We start from the raw sequence: 20655 nt of genomic DNA, 5'->3' as shown, positions 1-20655 counted from the left end.
ATCACGTTAGCTGCCGTTGGCCATGTTACACATGAGGGCTTTTTTCTCGGAGCGTTAGTGTTAATCACACCGCTGCACAGGGTTTCGAGCCTGCCCTTTCTCCAAGGGGGATGACAGTGGCTTGGTGCCTCTGAGCTCTCTGAGTGAGAAGGCACGCCGTTGCCTTTGCAGCTCTTGTGACATTTTGGGAAGCTCGAGGATATGGTGGAGGTGAGCAGGTATTTTAATTTTCTGTCATCCGCACGGAAGTTGTATGGCTGGCAGCAGATGCCTTGCATCGGAGGCGGTGGATTGCCCTCACCGTGTGGCTTCTCTCCTGCAGCTCAGAGCAGCATGACGGGGTTGGGAAACAACACCTCTTCCTTAACACTCCATCAGGTCGATTATTTGGGCTGTGATGACTGAAAGCAGTAATTAGAGATTTCTGCTGTTCTTCTGCCCTGGTGTGGGCGCCACCCTGTGCAGATGTGTCGCGTTCCTAAAGCCAGGTTTTTGGCAAGTGCCTCCCCGCCTCCCCCCAGTAGACTTTCTCTTTCTTCACTCTCTTGACACAGACTGCCTGGTGGATGTTTGATATGAGGTATATCATGTCAATATGTGATAGAAAATACTGTTTCTTCTACCCTTCCATCAAAAAAGAAATTATTTTTCTCCTCCCACCCCCTTGCTCTTCCCATGTCAATGATCCACTTACTGGAGGATTGGTGGAACGGACCACCATGAATCTGTTTTTTGCATCTGTGTTATTGGGGGTTTTGTGCCAATGGTGATGCGAGAAGGGGGTACATTTTTAATTGTGTATTCTAATGGGCCAATATTGTTTTAGGTCTCAGAGCATTAGCAACACAAATGTAAGAAACTTTGGCCGCTCACTTCTGGCGGGTTATTGCCCCACGTACATGCCTGATCTGGTGCTTCACGGGACCAGCAGCGATGAGAAGCTGAAGCAGTGTCTGGTGGCCGATCTGGTCCACACAGTCCATGTAAGTAATCCCAGCTTGGAGCCTCTGGCTGCTGACAATATGTCCGCCAGGGTCTGGGCCAGCAGCAGGTGTCTAGACTGAAGGGGGTGCGGTTACAGGATTGTTTATAGAGATGCGGGTGAGATTACAGCAATCAACAAGGGTTGGTGAAGCACCCAGGGAGTAGCAGCAGCTGGGAGCTTTGGGCACACGTGGGCCTGAGGGATAAGTGGCGGGGGGGGCAGTGACACCAGAACGGTGGAGAGCTGGAGCAGGAAGAGCAGCCACCTGGCTGCATGAGCTCTGGGGAGGGTGAAGGATAACTCCCTGACACCCTTTCCCTTCAGCCTCTGAGCTCTTCTGTACCTCTCACTGGCTGAGCCCAGCTGGAAGCCAGAGAGCAAGGTCAAAACTGATGCAGATACAGTCCCGAGGTCCACAGAGGTCGGCCTCCTGGGGCCTGCACAAGACAGACAAGGGCAAAGAGTGGATCTGGAGGGCGGACGGGCCGGGCAAATAGAATAAACAGCACAGATGGTGACAATTATATGCCGTCACGGGGAGGACCGAAGAGATGTCACATATGGTTTGCTTTTTATCCGATCCTTACAAGTTCCTAAAAGTAATTTATTTTAACTGATTTGTCATTAAGTTCACTTTGATGGCTGCATGAGGATGACTGTATAAAGATTAACAAGTCTTACTGGAAAATTGCCTTGTGGCTGCCGTTAAGTGCTTTTCTGCTATCTGCAGCATGACAGGAACTGAGCAGTTAAGGAAACTGTGTCAATCTGATGGGCCTGGTTTTAATTGAGCTGCTATTGGGCAGATGTGCAAAAATAGATGTTTTGCACCGGAAACATAATGTATCTTGTGCGATAGGGAAAGTCCTCACTGCATTAAGAAAATTGGAATTTGGCTTGTTACCTACCTCCTCAACCAACAAGTAGTTTTTGAAAGGTGGAACAGAAGGCACCGCGTGTTATCTTTGGCCTTGAGCATCTCCTCTGTGAAGACTAAACATACATCAGACACAGGCTAAACAGGCTAAAGATATTTGTGTCAAATGGGAAGAAAAGCTCAGTAGTGAAACAGATGTCTTCATAACCCCCCTGAATGGGGTGGGAGGAGAGATGGGGAGGGGGTCATTGGAAGCTGGGGAGGCCAGCCCAGGGTACACATTTATACCCGAACATTCCTAACCCCACCCTGCTCTGTGGTCAGACACCACCCCGCACCAGGATATTCCAGGAATGAAGCTATGAGGTTACTTTTGTCTCCTGTGAAAAAAAATGTAACATTTTGTTTTCAGAGTTGTAGTGAACACTGCATACTTGTTTATCATGTGAGTGATCCCTACGTCAGTGACATTAGGGTAAGAACAGTGCCCTATCTGTCTAGGTTGTCTCATACCACGGAAGCCTCCGTGATTTTAGACTCACGTACATTTTGTAGCTATTGGTAGCATGAAGGCAGGGAGGTAGAGGCCCTCTTCTCCTTTTCTGTCGGCTGCCTATGTGTTTATATCCATATATGCAAAACCTGTGGGGTTTTCCTCTCTGTTCTGCCATCAGTTTGATCTGTAAGAACATCGGTATTGCTTGCTGGACCCTTCTTGCATGAAGCCTGGTGTCCTGCTTCTGACAGAGGCGCCAAGAGAGCGAGTGTGATCTGGCTGAGTTGTCTTCAGTGCCATTGATCTTACCGGGGGGGGGGGGGGGGGGGGGGGCGCAAATGCCCTGGACTGTCTCACTTACCACTATGGAAATATAATTGATTGATAACCATCCTTGAGCTTATCTGGAAAACCATTCATGACTTTTTTTTTTTTTTACACTATTTTCCACAGGCTGACAAGTTCCAGTGTTTTGTATATTAGGTGTTAATGATGACCAGTGAGCTCTGTAATTCTGACATTTGAAAAAAACAAATCCATGTTTTCTCTATTTGTACTCTCAAAGGTTTTTCATATATTATTTTCTCTTCCTTTGAGAAGTAGTATTTTCACACTGTAGCTTTTCTCATTTTTTCAGACTATGCAATCACCCGGAGAGATCGAAAGTTATTAAGCATAATAACCTATATTGTGTCAAATTGTGGGTACATCCAAAGTGCAGCCATGCATGGGTGTTAATAGGAAATTGCAAAGGGTTCATAAAAATATCTTCGGAAGTTTAATGCATTCAGATTGCATCCAATTAGCATTAGTAGATTTCTAATTTCACTTGGCACATTCATCATAATGAATTTTGTTTTTGAAGTAGTGTTCCATTTAAACTGCCTCTCACATGGGGACTCTGGTCTGGGACAGTGTTTAAATAAAAATAGCCTTACTCTCAACTGCCATTTACAAATATTTGTTGAAAAATAAATTAGGGTTTTAACATTATATTGAATTTACTTGCTCTATAAGTCTAGTAATTATTTAAATTCTTGGGTATGTTGCCAGAGAAAGAAGCAAAGATCCAAGAGCAAATGTTCATGACCACAGTTAGAGCTGGAATGATAATTTGTTAAGGAATAAAAGATTGGGATAAATTGCTTTACTTAACTTGTGTTCAAAAACCTATTTTTTGGACGTTAATAATTTTTAGTGTTCATGCAAGACTTCATTGGGCTTTGATATTCATAATCGTTTTTAGCAAAGGATTTTTATTAACTGTTTGAAAGCAATTGATTTAAGTTATTGATCTATTTTCTAGACCTATGCATGAGTGGATTGTAAAATCTGTCTTATGTAAATGTGCACTTTTATAACTATGATAAACTAGTTTGTGGAATTTCTTCTCTCATCGAGGGATTGCATTCTAGAGCTTCCAATACTACGAATTTCTTTTTATGTTCTTCCTTATTCCAGTCTCAGTAAAGAAAGACATATTAACTTTATTTTATTTCCATTTTTACTATTGGCTTTTCCATATCAAGCTTGTGATGGTCTTTAAATATTTAAACACATGTTCTTGTTTAATCCATACACTACCTCTTTTCTGTCATTTGAACTATTTCTCCATCTCCTAGCATGTAGATTATACAGCTGCCTTAAATTAGGCTAAAGTAATATTTAGCTTCATTTTTTTCCTGCCATATCTAAATGTGCATTCTTTCTCTGTTTTCCTTTTGACTTTAAATGTTAAAGTGGGAGAGACAGAGTGAGAGAGCCAGCTTCATGCTGTACCTATGACCCTCAAGTAGCTTTATCTCTCCCCTTTTTTCCTCTGGTGTGTTTGTCTGCCTGTGAATACTGCTGCCCAGGGCAATGTTAGGGGTATTAAATTATGGCATAGTAGGGGAGGAGCACTGACTTAACTCTGATGCTGGATTCACGTTTTAGTGTTACCACTCATTTGCTGATAGGTAAATCAGTTGGCATCACTAAGCCTCAAAAAAAAAAAAAAATGCATTTGGAGGAACAGATGAAATATAATCCGGTGGTTAAAAGTTTGGCTTCTAACGACAGACAAACCTGAATTTGAATCATGGCTTGCTACTTAGTGGCTTTGTGGCCTCGGGCAGTTTCTTTACTCTTCTAAGCATCAGTTTCAGCTTTTGAAAAATGAATAGTACTTACAGGTCTGGTTTGAAAACTCTGAGATAATGCATATCAAGTGTTTAGCGCAGTGCCTGGCACATTACTAATGCCCAATAAATGTTAGCTATTAAAATAATATATGTGAAAGTGCTTTGTAAATGAGTTTCCCGGGACACTCCTACTGGAGATAACGGAACAGAACACATGCACACATTCATTCCATGCTAAAAGCGTCCACTTCTCTTTGCTGGTGACATCACAAGGAGCAGGCCAGGCAGCTAACTGCAGGGTAGGGTCATCAAGACCAAAATTAACATTACATTGTAATGCTTTTTTGAAAACTATGTTCCAGGGCTTCAGGCATTTTACAGAATAATCTAGAAAACAAAATTAACAGTTGGATATTGCAGGCTCTTTCATTTAATTTTAAGATAGCAACAGATTGACTCCAGAAATACCATGCAGAAATCAGTAGCACAGATAAGGAGCTTTGCTAAGAGCTTGGCTGTGATATATGCTCATGAATACCTAATTATGCCATGCAGTGTAATCAACCAGGGAGACTACAAAAGAACAGAAAGTCACATCAAATGGTAAATCATTACCTAAGTAATACAGACAGCATTAAGGTGCCTCAAGTCAACAACAACCTTAAAATCAATAGTGTTGCAAAAGAAACATCCATGTAGGGCAAATCTGCTATTTGAGAACACCTCTTGTTGCTTTCATTTTCTTAAGTTGCATAATGAGAATGACAGTGCCTTGGGCCTACAGCACTGTCTTACTGTGTCGAGAAATCTTTATATATTTATATATATGTGTGTGTGTGTGTGTGTGTGCATGTGCACACGCACATTTGTGTATGGACACACATGTTCACACATGTGTAAGTGTGTATGTAGGGTTATGATGGCAAAATGTACATTTTATTGTGGATTGTGGTTTTTTTAATATTTGAAAAATATATCATTTTGGGTATTGTCAACTCCAATCTGAAATCTTCGTGATTCTCTCTCCTTCTCACAGTGACTACAATATAATCTTATTTAAGCTCCCCTTAACCTTCCCAACTAGAAGTCTTGCATCCAATCTCTGCCCCTTTCAGTCGTCTCATACAGTGCCACGGAGGGCTCTTGCCCATCCTGAATGTGATCATTTACTCTTCTGCTCTAATAGTTTTCCATTATTTTAACTCCTTTGCTGGAATTGCCCCCCAGATAGAACTTGACACCTGCGGCCTCCTTAGCACATTGCACCACACCTTTGTTCAGTTTCCAGCATCTTTCTACCACTAGGGCTGCAGGCCCTTGAGAAGAGAAGGGAGCCTTAGTTCCTTTCATGTTCCCAGCACCTCACCCAGTGTACATAGAAAGTGCTCAGTGATGGTAGTTGACTGTTTCCTACAGAACTGGATTTAGGAGTGTGTGTTTACTGCTAAAACTATGATGATTAGTGTGTCTTCTTCTGAAGTAAAGAGAAGTGGAAGATAGTCTTTTAAAAATTGAAGGGAAGAGTAACATGTTTAGACATGATGCCTTTGGCCCTTTACCTAAACGAGAATAAAATAGGTCTCTCAGGCTTTAATTCTCTTACATTTTGTAAATGTTAGACACATGGCTATTTTCAAAGTTTTCTGAAATTTTTTTCACTGTGTACAAAGTCTCTGAACATCTATGCCATTCTTTGTAAAAAAAGCTACCAACTCTCTTGCGTTTTATTTTGGAGTCATGTACATCATCACATAACTTTAGTCTGATAACTCTTTTTGACCTTGAGCACCTTTCCTAGACTTTAAACTGTTTCTTTTCTAAGCAAGTGACAGGCCTGATATAAGCTGTGCCCAACATTGCACACTGTATCTATAAATCTGTAGGCTGAACTTGGGTGTCAGCCCAGTGAGCCTGGTGATCACAGCCGCAGGCACAAACCCACAGAAGGTCAGATGTTTCCTTTGCTGCCTCTCCCAGACCACCTCACCAGACCCTCCCCTCCTTCCCTCTGCCACCAGGTCCTTATGTTTTAATGATGTCTTTGGGCTTCCCAGAGCCCCCTCCTTGATATACCTACCAGTATCCCTCAGCAATGTCCATGGTCCATAATGACTGATTTTCTCTTCTTCTCCACCTCATTACAATTCTTAAGCCTTTGGTGACTGCCATTGAGTCTGTTTCCAAGAGAAAAATATTCTGATAAACAAATTGCTTATGTTTTTATATGTTATAATTATATATATTTTTTATTATTTATAATACTACTTATTACCTTTTCTGGTATTTTTATATGTTAACAGTGTGCTGGGTATAAACTAGAAGTCTGATGGTGGCATGTCATTGATCTGGCTGACTTGTTTGGCCAAAAATGAGGCAGGAGGCTGGAGATGGCTTTTGGGGAAGAGGAGGAGAGTCATGCCTTGGAGATTTACTTTCTATCAGAAAATACTTAGTACTTTTTGTGTGCTGGGTGCTGTTTTTATAGGCACAGTCCAGGTGTAAGGTTGGAGGAGTCCAGCACCATGTTGCCCTGATACAAATGGTGTGCCTCCCCTCTAAAACTTTAAAGATGATGGGTAAAATATTACCATCCCACCTAGCCCCATTGTTATAATACCTGTGTATGGAAAAAAGTGAAAATCCTTTTGTGCCAGAAACAAATTGAAATCAAAGCCAGAACAAGTAAGTTTGGGCTGATATAACCATGGCTCTGTAAGATTTCAGTCTGGATACAGGTCCTAGGAATTGAGTGCTGAGTTTCTAAGATCTACTCAGGATGAAAGATGTGGTCCCATATACACAAAAGGCTTGGGACGTGGACATGAACCCTTCCTTAGAGGTTCAAAGAGCTATCCTTCCATGACAGGGGGACTAGAAAATTCCAGCCATAAATAGAAAAGCAGCAAAGAAACAAGTTGGAAACTTGGGTGGGAGAAAATGAAGTCACCCATGAGATATCAAAGTCCCAGGTCCATTCTATGAGTGGGTTGGAGGTCCAGATTTATTCTACCCAAGTGATTTGGGAATCCCTGCCCAAGAAATAAATATAAAATCTAGAAGCATAGAAACCTCTAGGACTCTGGCAGAAGGAAGCACACTGGGTGCTTTCATAACCACCAGCTTGTTTCCTCTTCTCCACTTTATTTTAACTCTTAAACCATTAGTGACTGCCATTGAACCTGTTTCCAAGAGATACACATAGGACATAAATAATGCCAGCAAGATGGGCTCATGTTCAGAGATTACAAACCATGTATGAGGAAAACATGATGAGGGAGAGTAAGCAAATACAAGCTGGAGAATTAGCACTCCTAGAACAATCTGAAATAACTGTTAAGTCACTGTGTTTAAAAATGGTTACAGTCATAAAAAAGAAGGAATCGGAACCTTAAAAGAGATGGGGTGATGTGATAAAAGATGATTTGGATTTGTAAAAGGACTAAAAAGAACTTCTAAGACTGAAAAATATGGCCATTAGAGTTCAGTCCCAAGGAATAAGTTAAAGAGCAGAGTAGATTAAATACCACTGGAGAGAATTTGAATTTGTGACATGGAGGCTAGAATGAGAAAATCTGATAGCATATTCAGAAGGTGAGAACTGAGAAGGCAAGGGAAAACAATATTTGAAGAGAGAACAGCTGTGGTATTTCAGACTAAAGAAGCACACTGACTCCCAATCAGGGAGTCTTAAGCTACAGGGCACAAAAGACAAAGAAAACTCTTGTAAACAGCCCAAGAGACAATATGGCACCTGCCCACAAGGAGTTTGAAATCTATAACAGGAAGTACAAAGAAGTAAATAAGCAGTAAAAACAGTGTGGTAGAGTCTACTGCAGTGGGAGACACAGGATAGGTGTGGAAGGACTTCCTGGAAGCGATGCCTATACCAGGGAGTCAGTAGGGAGCGAGCAGAATGAAGGGCGAGAAGTGGGGCAAAGGGGGACGCTGTGGCTCTTTCAGGAAACTGAAGATTCTTCTGGCTGATTATGTTGATGAGCATCTTAACCTACAGACAAAGCTGGCTTTGCCACCACAGGAGGTTCTGTCTGTCCCATTTCTTGGTAAAGCTGCTGTCAGGAAAGTCTAGATGCCGATCATTTAGTAAAAGACAGTATTCTGCATCATTTTATAGGCCAGATGAAGTGTTTAAGAATGGTGAGCGATATCCAAGTTCCCTTTTCTCTGAATGTGTGTGATACTGAAGGGTTTTTAGTTTTTTTTGTGGGGACTTTTGTTTGTTTGCTTGTTTTACTAAAAAAAAAAAAAAAACCCACTGGTCAACAATCCACACATAGCTGCAGTCCTTACATGTGGTGCTCAGCCATCCAGAAGTGGGGTGGGTTGGCCAACGACTCTCTCACATTGCTTAAGTCTTCGGTTCCAAGGCAGGGAGGATATGGTTATGCAGGTGGGCCTTCACTTCTAATGAGGTAGAAGAATAAAAAGGGGGATCTGAGGGCATTCAACCAAGAGCAAGTGCAGAGAAGGGTAGCTTCACTGCCTTAGTCATCCCATTGTCTTTGTATGACCAATGAAAGGGGTTACTTAAAGCTATGTAAAGGCTAATATTACTAAGTCATGGTGCTGTAACATAATGCTGAGAATCTTTTTGAAAGGTACTTTGTCATGTGATATCCTCTTATTCAAATTTATTTTAATAAAGTTATAAAATGTACCGGAATCATATAGAATAACAAATTGATACTCAAATGATGCTGAAGAATCTTACATTTTATTCAGAACATTTCAAAGAAAAATAAAAGATACAGGGCGCTGCTTCCAATACTGAATCATAAATCACTTGCTTTTTTATGTTTGAAAGAAGCCACACAGTGGCTTGTCCCTAGTAATCAAATCTGCACTGTTATAACCAGTGTGCAGATTTTAGAGCTGGTTATGAGTACAGAATCTGTCTACACTCCTGTCTATAATACACCTGTGGGCTGCACATCTTTAAGGACTGATAAAGGGTCAGTTCAGAGTATGTATTGGGCGGTGCCAACAGCATAAATATGAGGAAGTCATAATAGAGGCAACTGTATTTTCTCCTATTTTGACCTTAAGTTCAGACTGTCATTCACACTTCTTGCAATCTTATCTTCCAAAAGATTTCCATCCTGACACAGTCCTAGGATTTCAAAGTTAGGGGGCTTGGCAGACTCATTGAGCTAAAAGTTGAAAACACTTGCATGAGGTGCTAGCTTCTAATTCTGACATACCAAGATATTTAATAAACTCTTATATTTTTTGTCCCCAATGTTTCTATCTGTAGAGCAGTGCTACATTCCTGGCCACCCCACAGGAAAAATGGCGTGATGAATTAATAAGTAATTATAGGAAGCGTGTAAGTGAGGATGGTATTTTCCTGCTCTTATGTTAAAAACAGGTGATCGTGTAAAATGTCATTTAAATGTGGTACATGGAAAAGAAATATATTAATTTTTCAGATGACTTAATAGGAACTGGACTGAAACCAAAAATAAAGAAATCTGAATAGAGGGGGGTGCCTGGGTGGCTCAGTCAGTTAAGCGTCCGACTCTTGATTTAGGCTCAGGTCATGATCTCACAGTTTGTGAGCTTGAGCCCCACGTTGGACTCTGTGCTGAGAGCACAGAGACTACTTGGGATTCTCTCTTTCCCTCTCTCTCTGCCCTCCCACTGCTCATGTACACACTCTCTCTCTTCCTCGCTCTCAAAAATAAATAAATAAACATTAAAAAAAAGAAATCTGAATAGAGAATTGTTCAACAGAACCAGCATGTATTAGATACTTAGCACGTGCCTAGCATTTTGTTATGCTCATTTCAGAGGCTACAGAAGAAAAATAAAATGTGATTTCTTTCTTTGAGTTACTTACATAATCACTGAGTAGGCAAACAGATGTGAAACTGAGAACCAGTTAAGACAGTGATTAAATGTCAAAATGTAGATTGCAAAAGTTCTCAGAAGTCAAAGGAAGAGCAGTGAATATGGGAAAGACGTCTTGCTGTGGGGTGAGGTGGGGCATGGGGATGGGACCCAAGTTGGGTCCTTGAAAGGTTGAAACATTTAGAAGGTAGCAGGGGAAACATTCTGGGCACAGCTTGAGGTAAGAGGCAGGAGTCCTCTCAGCCTGGAGCAGGGGATCCTTAGAAAGTCCTGGAAGTAAATATTTATGGGTAGATCTGGCCCAGATTGTGAAGAGCTTTAAGTATGGAAAAAGAAAAGTTTGAACTTAGGTATTTGGGTGATAGGGACTAGAGTACATTTCTGAGTTGGTGAGAGAAATGATAACGTGGTGTTTTAGGAAGTTTGAGGGTTCAGCGGCCATGACTAATAGAGACAGGGGGTGGGGTAAGAGAGCAAATCGAACATGGAGAATTAGTATCTGTGCTACAAGTGTCATATACGTTTTTCTCACAGAAAACCTCCATGAATTTAACCTCACTTAAACTTCACAGAAACTGTGAAGTAGGTCATCTTTTACAACAGATGTAGAAACTGAAGCCCCGGTTAATGAGCTGCTAGGGTCCTGCAGCTAGTGTGTGACAGAGGCAGTGGTCAAGCCCAGCCCTGTCTTCCTTCAGAGCCTTTGCAGTTGTCTTATCATTGCCCTTCACTGAAATATCAGAACCATGGCTCTTCTGATGACTCAAACCTTATAGACATTTCTTGTTTCTGCAAGTTTAAGTTAGGCGGAAGTCACGCATTTGTAGGTCAAGGCAGCATATTTGGGTACTCAGAGATCGACTCCAGAATGCTGAAGTTGGTATGTCGCAGCCATCTACACTCCTGGGAAACAGACCCACACATCCTTAGTGGCTGTGAATTAACCAGGCTTAACCTGTTGATTCGATAAAATGTAATAGCCAAAGAATATTTGAGAAACCTTTAAAGATCTATATAATATAAAGCATTTCATTTGTCACTGTATCTTGAGAAATCTTCACAGGAGAGTAGATTGGATAAATGGGATATTGACAACGTGGAACTAAATAAAGACTGTTTCTTTTTTAAAAAAAAATTTTTTTTTAACGTTTATTTATTTTTGAGACAGAGAGAGACAGAGCATGAACGGGGGAGGGTCAGAGAGAGGGAGACACAGAATCTGAAACAAGCTCCAGGCTCTGAGCTGTCAGCACAGAGCCCGACGCGGGGCTCGAACTCACGGACCATGAGATCATGACGTGAGCCGAAGTCAGCCGCTTAACCGACTGAGCCACCCAGGCGCCCCTAAAGACTGTTTCTAACTCACAGAGCAGAGCAAGGCACAAAAGGCAATGGCTTATTGCCACTGCCTCATTCCTGCGACGGAGATTGACCATCCAGCCTCACAGTTGCCTGCAGCTCTACTGATCTGCAGTGCTCTCACATCCTCCAGTCCCTGTCTGTAGTTTCTGAATTGTCTGGTCACGTTTCCGAGGGAGGCACAGGAACGGTGGGCAGCTGCCTGGAAGAGGTGGCGGGAGGGCATTAGGGATCAGAGGGCCGGCCGCTCTGCAGTGCCATCTGGAGTGTGGGCACTCATGGGCTGGGGGGGGGGGCGGGGGGGGGGCAGGCCTAAGGCAGCGGTTTTGGACATCTCAGATTATGGAGAATATAGAAACATTGCAGGCTTATCCTGATAAGAGAATTTAACGAACCCTGTGGTTTAGAAACTTACTTTGAATTTGCTTCTCTTCAGTTCGAGAGAGAAAAGGAAAATTGATACATAACAGTGTCGCTAAGGTTTATGAAGTTTTCAACCAAACAAACATTTTAAGGGGAAATGACTGTTTTTAATATTAATATTTGCTTCAGATTTTCATTCAAAACTCAAACATCAGAGGTCTCGTTTAATCTCAGACACAGTGGTTGGGAGGAGAACTTTTAAAAGGGTAAATGTATGATGGGTGTTCTGATGATATTTAGTCAAATTGACAAAGCGCCCCCCACCCCTTAAAGGGTTTTTTAATACTAAGAAGAGGAATCTTACTAAGTAATCATACTTGCTGATAGCTATTCATATTATGTGTTCCTTCTCTTAAGATCCATACGAAGCCAAAGTCTCCATCAGGATGCAGCCATGCCTTACCTCTCCTGCCCATTTCTCTTTTTTCTAGTCTCCATGCCCAAACTCCAAACCCTAAGAATAGTATATGGGTGGGTCAGGCTTTTAATAAGTGTTTGAATCTTTCAGAGGTGCCTGGATGGATCAGTCAGTTGAGCGTCCGACTTTGGCTCAGGTCATGATCTCATGGTTCGTGAGTTTGAGCCCCACATCAGGCTCACTGCTGTCAGCCTGACAGTTCAGAGCCTGCTTCAGATCCTCTGTCCCCCACTCTCTCTCTCTGCCCCTCCCCCGCTTGCGCTCTCACTCTCTCTCCCCCTCCCTTCTCTCAAAAAATAAATAAAACATTTTTAAAAAGTGTTTGGGGGTGCCTGGGTGGCCCAGTCAGTTAAGCATCTGGCTTCGGCTCAGGTCATGATCTCGTGATCCATGAGTTCAAGCGTAGGGCTCTGTGCTGAAAGCTCAGAGCCTGGAGCCTACTTCAGATTCTGTGTCTCCTTCTCTCTCTGCCCCTCCCCAGCTCACGCTCTGCCTCTCATTCTTTCTCAAGAAATAAATAAACATTAAAAAAAAATCTCCCTGACAGATTTCATTATTAATTACTTCTATGATTAAGATATGGCTAAGAAATTAGTGTTGAAAAGAAGGATACATGTAATTTTTTGTTTTTTATTGTACTTCTACATATGCCTTTAAAGTAGAGCCTGTTGTAAGAGGAATTTTAAATTGAATACCAGTGCATAGGGTGTGTGTGGGTGTGTATTTCTGTGATGAATCCAAACATGGTCTTCTGGATCTTAGAGTTCTTTAAATTCTAAAAGCTTAGAGATTGACTAATAAGCCAAATCGTAATATGTTTAAACTGCCTTGTCTTTAGTGAGGTTGTGTTTTCTTTGGAAAGATGTGTATCAGAAACCTCCAGAATTATCGAAACTTAAGCTTCAACTCTCTGACCCCACAGAAGTGTAGACAAGGTCAGTGATTGAGAGCCAGTAGCCCTGGAGCTCTTTATATTGTAGCTAAAGTAGTTGCTTGTGATATTTTTATCATTTCAGCATTTCTTTTTTTTTTCTTGACTATTTACATTTTCCTCTATTTCCATTTACTTTAAAAAGTGTTTATTCAGTAAATAAGTGAGTAGCTACTAAGTGATATAGTTAGATGGAAACATTGGGTTCTCTGGTGGATATATTCAGGGAGCTCTGTGTTAGACATTTAGTAGTCTGAGAATGTGTAATGCTTCAGTATTTCTTTTAAGGTGCTCTTCTGTAACTGTTAGGCTGGTTCTTCTCTGTTCTGGAACCTGTAAACATAAAAGTCAGCAATACCGTGCTGTGCTAGGGGGTACGGGATGCTCATCAACTCCCTCATCTGCTTGTATAACCTGTCTCATTTTATATTTTTTTTAATGTTTATTTATTTTGAGAGAGAGAGACAGAGTGTGAGCGGGGGAGGGGTAGAGAGAGAGGGAGACACAGAATCCGAAGCAGGCTCCAGGCCCTGAGCTGTCAGCACAGGGCCCGATACAGGGCTGGAATCCACCAACTGTGAGATCATGACCTGAGCTGAAGTCAGACACTCAGCCAACCGAGCCACCCAAATGCCCCTAACCTGTCTCATTTTAATTTAGTAACATTTCTCAAATGCCAGGTCCTGTGCTAGGGGCTAAGAATACAGGCAGAAAAGATTTAGCCCCCTCCTTCAAGGAATGGGCCCACCAATTCCTGTCAGTTTGTCCCAACCCTTGGACACTTTGTCTTTAGTCTTTCCTCTGATTTCCACCTCCAATTCTGCCTGTTTGATCCAGTGATTTAAAAATGACTCATGCTGGGCTGCCTGGGTGGCTCAGTCTTTTGAGTGTCTGACTCTTGATTTCGGCTCAGGTCATGATCCCAGGGTCATGGGATTGAGCCCCATGTCAGGCTCCTTACTGAGCATGGAGCCTGCTTGGGATTCTCTCTTTTCCTCTCTCTCTCCCTCTGCCCTTCTCCCCTGCTCACATGCTCTCTCTTTCTCTTAAATAAATAAATAAATAAATAAATAAATAAATAAATAAATAAATAAACAAACAAATAAATAAATAGGCTAATGCTCATTTTTCATGTTTGATTTTTTTAAAATATATTTCTCATACCCATTAAGTATCTCCTTTTAGAATAATTGAGCCAACTTCTCTGTCCCTTTTTGTTATCATACCTGGATCTGCAGCCCTTCTAAAGTAACTCATGCTTGGAGAATCTTCCATCCATGACCTCCCCCAATGAGCCACATTGCCCTGATTCCAGGGGCTGGTGATGAAGCAGTTACACTTTGACCAGTTTCAAGACCTTAGATTTTTTATTTCTTTCCTTGACTGCTTGACTCTGTTTGCCCTGTGGCACAGTTTACTAGTTGCCAGCCTGCTTTATCCATCACTACATAGTTACCGAGAATTTTGCATTTTAAGTTATTCATCGCCATCCTTTGGCCTTTTGGCCTCATCTAGATAGTTGGTTGTGAGAGTTGATTTATGTATGTAGCATGTGGTCACTAAATAAATACTGCTTAATCATTAAAGCTGTAACTTTAAGGGAATATTTATTTAGTTACCCTGCCTAACCTTCTTTTGGAGAAATGGCAATAGAATCCTATACCTTATTCTAATTGTCTCCATTTTAATTTTTTTTTTTAACGTTTATTTATTTTTGAGACAGAGAGAGACAGAGCATGAACGGGGGAGGGGCAGAGAGAGAGGGAGACACAGAATCGGAAGCAGGCTCCAGGCTCTGAGCCATCAGCCCAGAGCCCGACGCAGGGCTCGAACTCACGGACCGCGAGATCGTGACCTGAGCCGAAGTCGGATGCTTAACCGACTGAGCCACCCAGGCGCCCCCTAATTGTCTCCATTTTAAAAGGAGAGTTTAATCTTTCAAAAGGAAAGGAATTTTAATATCTTGGAATATAGGGAGGGCACATATCCTTTTGCTTTCCTGTGAACATTAACAACATTTACGGTGTAACTCCTGGGTGTAAGAAAGAAATATTGATTGAATGCAGTTTTTATCACATTAAGTTTAAATGTTAAGTTGAGGACACTCCTACTATTTTAGTCACTCTAATACCCTAAATTTCTGTAGCTCCCGCTAGCAACTTCTGAACTTTTAGGCTAATGCTACCTGGAAGCATTCTGAACGTTTTGAGTGCCCCTTGGCAGTGTTGTGGAAAGTTGACCCACTGTGTTTCTCTTCCAGCATCCAGTGCTTGATGAGCCGATAGCTGAAGCTGTCTGTATTATCGCAGACACGGATAAGTGGAGTGTCCAGGTAGCCACAAGTCAGAGGAAAGTGACGGACAGCATGAAACTGGGCCAGGAGGTCTTGGTCTCTAGTCAGGTGTCCAGTTTACTTCACTCCATTTTACAGCTTTACAAGCTTCACCTCCCTGCTGATTTTGTAAGTACTTGTTCTCGTATTACCAAAGAAATATAGTTAAGAAAATACTTTTAACAGTATTTTTATTATAAATTCACGACTGAAATGTATTGTTTTTAGTATAATTGTACGTTAACCTAAGTAAAAATGGAACGTGCAACATAAAACCAGCAAACAGGATAGATTTCAGTAACAATAGTTAAAACAACACGGAGTGACACTGAAATCTTTTTGGATAAGGTATACGTAAAGGAAATAAGGTATGGGGGAAGGGATCAAACATAAAAGGAAATTTAAATTCTTCCTTTAGGGAACTCATTAGTTTTCCTTTTTTTGGATCAACATCAAGCAAACCAGTCACTGAAGGGATTGTAGTTCCTTTTGTTCAGGGACCATTCTCATAAAATTGTTAAGGATAAAACAGAATATCATTTGTGTAAACATTTAAAATTTTGAAGTACCATACCCATAGAAGATGGTATCAGTTGTGTTCCTTTTCAGGTGGGATTTTAAAATCGATTTCATAACGTTATATTAAAGGCAATAAATAGAGCTCATAAACTCCTAGAAAATGATCAACAGCTCTCCCCCAGTCACTGGAATGAATATATAAAAAATATATGTGTGTATGTGCAGAGAGACTGAGAGAAAATGTAGTTTGAGAGGGAAGGAGGGAGGGAGAAAGGTCTTAAAAGTGGAAGAGAGGTTTACAGGCACATAGCCGGGAAGAATGAAAGTGAGCTGACCTTGGGGATTTGCACTGAGGTGAAAGAGCGCCCACCTTCTCCGCTGTTACCCCTACACTCAGCTGCCCTCTGCACCATACTCCCAGACCAGAGCATCCGTTACCTCCGCACGAGGTACAGAGCTATTTAATCACAAAGTGAGAAGCTGAATGTGAATTACCTACACTAACCATGAATGGAGTAGCAATTTCTCTGAGATCTTGTGACCTACCATTGCACCACAGTCCTCAGAGAGTCAAGACTTTCATGGCCTTCAAGAAGGTGATTTGAAGTACTGTGTGGTTGTTGTGGCAGTGTGGCATGACAGGGAGACCCCGCAGTGCAGCCAGGTGAAGCCTAGGCTTTGCCATTGTTGAGTTGTGTGACAGTGGACAGTCCTGAGCATCTCTGAACCTCAGCCGTCTCACTTGTAAAACAAAGGTAGAATCCATTCAACAAGCATGTTGTGAGAATGCTCTGAAAATTCGGTCTGAGATACTGCTTTTTAAACTTCCAAAGCACCATACCCATGTGAGATGCTTTACCAGTCAGGGTACAGCAGTGGCCAGTGCATGGCCTTTGGGATCCAGTAGTCTAGGGTCATATCCAAGCTCTGCTACTTCCTAGATGTGTGACTTCTCAAGGTCTGCATTTCTCCATCTGTAAAGCTGAGGAAGTAAGAGAGCTTATCTCATATGGTTATGAAAGTGAAATTAGAGGATTCAGGTAAAGCACTTGGAATAGTGTTACATGTGATAAGTTCTCAGGAAACAGGTACTATTAGTGTGACTACTGATAATAATCAGTTTCATGAATAATATTAATGACTGACAACACCTTTTCACCAAAATCTTTATTTGGGCTTTATACTGAAGCATACTCTCGCAGGACCTCTGTGCCAGGGGGTGATGTGAGAAGCACTTACGGGTTATGACGGCCTTACTTTTGTTCTATATTTGTGGGCAGTTTTTCTTTCTAATAGCAAGCTGCATCATGCTGATTTAGTGGCCGAACTTTGCTTTTCTATAAGGAAAGAAAGATATATTCGATTTTATACTTTTTTTTTTTTTTTTTTACTATTTTAAGTATTTACCATGTTTCATATTTTTTTCTGTAATATATAGCTCTTATTACATTTGACATCTTAGTTATCCAAGCAATAAATCACTATAATTAATTCTTTTTACTTCATTTGGGCTAAAGTATGTTTTTTGGTTTGTTTTTGTTTTTGTTTTTGACAGAAGCATGTTTAGCCACTCAGTAGTATGAATGGAATGACTTATTTAACCTGACAAAACCAAGCTGAAAGAAAATTTCATTTGCAGTTTAAAATTCTCCCTAAAAATCACTTGACTGAAACACATGAGTAAATGGCTATTAGAGCCTTCAGTATAAAAAAATGAAAGTAGCTATTTAAAATTTCAGAAGTTAAAAATTAAACAAATCCATCTCAGGAATAAAATCCCAGAAAAAGGGGAGGGCAGAGCCCAAAGTGATTCTATATGATAATCAGACCTTTTATAAAAAAATTCTAAATGATTTGATTTTGAGTTTAGTATACATTCCATATAGACCAATGTTCTCTTTATTTCCACATTACAACATACAGCTTTCATGGGGACTATGAAAACACCATAAATTAACCATTTAAAACAAAGGATTCAACATAATGTGAATGTTCTTTTTAATATTTTATAACACTCTTATTAAAAACTTTGTGTTTATAAGAAACTGAAACTTAACGGGAGCTCCTTTTACCGCTTAACTCTGCTTATTTGGAGGAGCATTTCCATGAGGATTGGTGAAACCCTCCTTGCTTTAATTATTACTCTTATTAGACACTTACCAGTTGTTTTTCCTCTACTCAGCACAATACATTTAAAAGATTTTTAAGCCAATGAAAAACTAAGATTGCATCTCGAATACTTTTTCCATGTCACTGATCAGCCCAGATGGTCAAGATCAACATTTTCAAATGCATCTGTTAATCTTTTTACCTTGAAAATAACAGGCGTAATGGTCTAGAAGAAAATTATGTATGATGGAATTACCCTTGCCAAAGCCGTCAGGTGTCTTACTGAAGATGCTTGGATGGCTCTGCCTGCCAAACGCAAAAGCATTTGCCTCTGGTGAAAGACACAGATGGTTGCTATTCTCTAAAAAATGAAGTTGGACACAATTCCAAGGGTAGAGATGTCCTGAGAATAATTGCCTTTTCTTTATTCTTATTAAAGACCTAGTTAAAATGCAGTCTTGAGAGCAAAAACAAAAACAAAAAATTTAAAGTAACCTTGTTCCATTCACTCTACTTTTGGGGATGTATTTCGCCAAAATAATCTGAGATATAGGAAAACGACAACAAAGATGTTCTTTAAAAAATTATAGCAACAAAAACTCAGATTGCCATGTGGATAAGCAAATAATGATAATTTACATTCTCAGAAATTATTTTGCCATAAAAATTACTTTGATAAAGATTTGTTAATAACATAGGGAAAGGATTATTATAAAGTTTTTTAAAAGTAGGAAATAAATGCACTTAACGGAACGATTTCATCTATGTTAAAAATGCTTTTTAAAAAAGACTAGCAGATATGTATGAAAATCTTAATAGTCATTAGAAAAAGTAAACTGTTGTTTTATATAAACCTTTCCTTATACCTACCAGTGGTAGGGTTTGATGCGGTCTGTAATATTTATGTGTATTTGAAAGGAATGAGGTTATAGGTGTGTACTTAGAAAGGAATGAAGAGAATTCCAGCTCTTAGAATATTGGCAGAGGTTTGAATGCTGCCCCTCATCCCGAATGTTGTTGGCTCCCCAGTGCATCATGCATCTTGAAGACAGACTACAGGAGATGTACCTGAAAAGTAAGATGCTGTCTGAGTATCTGCGTGGTCACACACGAGTCCACGTGAAAGAATTAGGTGTCGTCCTGGGGTAAGTTGTGTGACGTGCCGCCGTTTCTCCCTGTGATGGGGCTGACCCTAACGCTGCTCCCACCAACCACGTAGCCTGTGTCGCCCGGCACCTGCGGGCCCTGTTACCCCACTGAAACGTCATCAGACGTGTGCCCCTGCTGCTTCCCATCTTCGTAGCTCCGACACTGGAGTTCCGGACCTGGAAACGAGCGCAGAACTTTAAGCTAGTGGTACTTTATGTTAGTCTTCTCCCTGGATTATTTTATGCTTGAAAGTGAAAAATTTAACCCTACTGGACCTGCCCATTTCTAGTCATTTCAGTAAGATGTCGAAGGCGCAGCCTGTCAGACCTGCCTTTTGCTCCCTGGAGGAGGGAAGAAAGGCCGTGATCCTGGACCTTCAGGGGCCACCTGCATGTTTGCAGGGTGACAGCACTTGCCCCTCCTCCATTACAGGCCCTTTGGAAGAGGAGGCATATTGATGTTACTGATAATGTACATTGTCCTCCACAGGGTCTTTGCCAGAACTTCTCTCAGAGAAGAAATTATGACCTTTGTTAGTCTCTGCTTAATTTTTCCACAAAGAACTAACAAAAAGACACTGTGTTTATGGGGAATTGACCCCCTTAACTATGATGAGGATTCCCCTAAGTTTGAGCAAGAAAAAATTGCATATATGATGTCAGCCTTGAAATTCTCCATCAAGCCTGCTAATCAAAGTATTATTTCAAGGCTCGGGTCTTTGCATTCTTGTCAGACTTTTTCATCTTTCACACCCAGGATGTGACTTACAGTACTGTGACTCTGGCATTTCCTGTCATACATTTTTTTTTCCATACTTTATTCAAAAAATATTTTTCCCTTTTTAGGCGTTTGCTTTTGCAGTTAACTTGCAACATATCTCTTTGTTGTTGTTGTTATTGTTCCTAGTTTTTGTTTAGCTCTCTTTACCGGCTTCACACTTTGGTCCTGCTCACTAGGCTCCCCACTGCCAGATGTGTGACTTGTATTTTTAGGATCTTTCCCTGGCTGGCAGGTGTCCATGGACACTATTAGAAAGACCAGAAGGATTTATTTACCCCTCTCATCG

The 20655-nt window shown here is 41.0% G+C and overlaps 2 protein-coding genes across 9 annotated transcripts in view; one reads left to right on the top strand and one right to left on the bottom strand.

Annotated features, from left to right (window-relative positions):
- Positions 1 to 20655, top strand: part of FNIP2 (folliculin interacting protein 2) — a 131235-nt gene that overhangs the window by 105924 nt on the left and 4656 nt on the right. For all 6 annotated transcript variants that reach the window (XM_042983685.1, XM_042983684.1, XM_007084218.2 and 3 more), the window contains 3 exons: positions 827 to 983; positions 15741 to 15941; positions 19470 to 19585. In XM_042983685.1, coding sequence (XP_042839619.1) covers positions 827 to 983; positions 15741 to 15941; positions 19470 to 19585 — 474 coding nt within the window. The remainder of the gene's footprint in view (positions 1 to 826; positions 984 to 15740; positions 15942 to 19469; positions 19586 to 20655) is intronic.
- CB1H4orf45 (chromosome B1 C4orf45 homolog) overlaps positions 17225 to 20655 on the bottom strand; it is a 98847-nt gene continuing 95416 nt past the window's right edge. The window contains exons 5-7 of one of the 3 annotated variants that reach the window (XR_006216709.1): positions 19693 to 19765; positions 19311 to 19508; positions 17225 to 17668 (exon numbers count right to left, since the gene is read on the bottom strand). Coding sequence is in view for 2 of the 3 variants with exons in the window: in XM_042983687.1 (XP_042839621.1) it covers positions 17637 to 17668; positions 19693 to 19765 (105 nt within the window). In the remaining variant the exon portion in view is untranslated. The remainder of the gene's footprint in view (positions 17669 to 19310; positions 19509 to 19692; positions 19766 to 20655) is intronic. The other 2 variants (XM_042983687.1, XM_042983688.1) reach the window with 2 other exon arrangements.

The sequence above is a fragment of the Panthera tigris genome, chromosome B1 (assembly GCF_018350195.1).
Source record: "Panthera tigris isolate Pti1 chromosome B1, P.tigris_Pti1_mat1.1, whole genome shotgun sequence".
In the NCBI taxonomy this organism is placed as follows: Eukaryota; Metazoa; Chordata; class Mammalia; order Carnivora; family Felidae; genus Panthera; species Panthera tigris.
The sequence above is the reverse complement of the archived record's forward strand: the minus strand, read 5'-3'. Positions and strand labels throughout refer to the sequence as shown.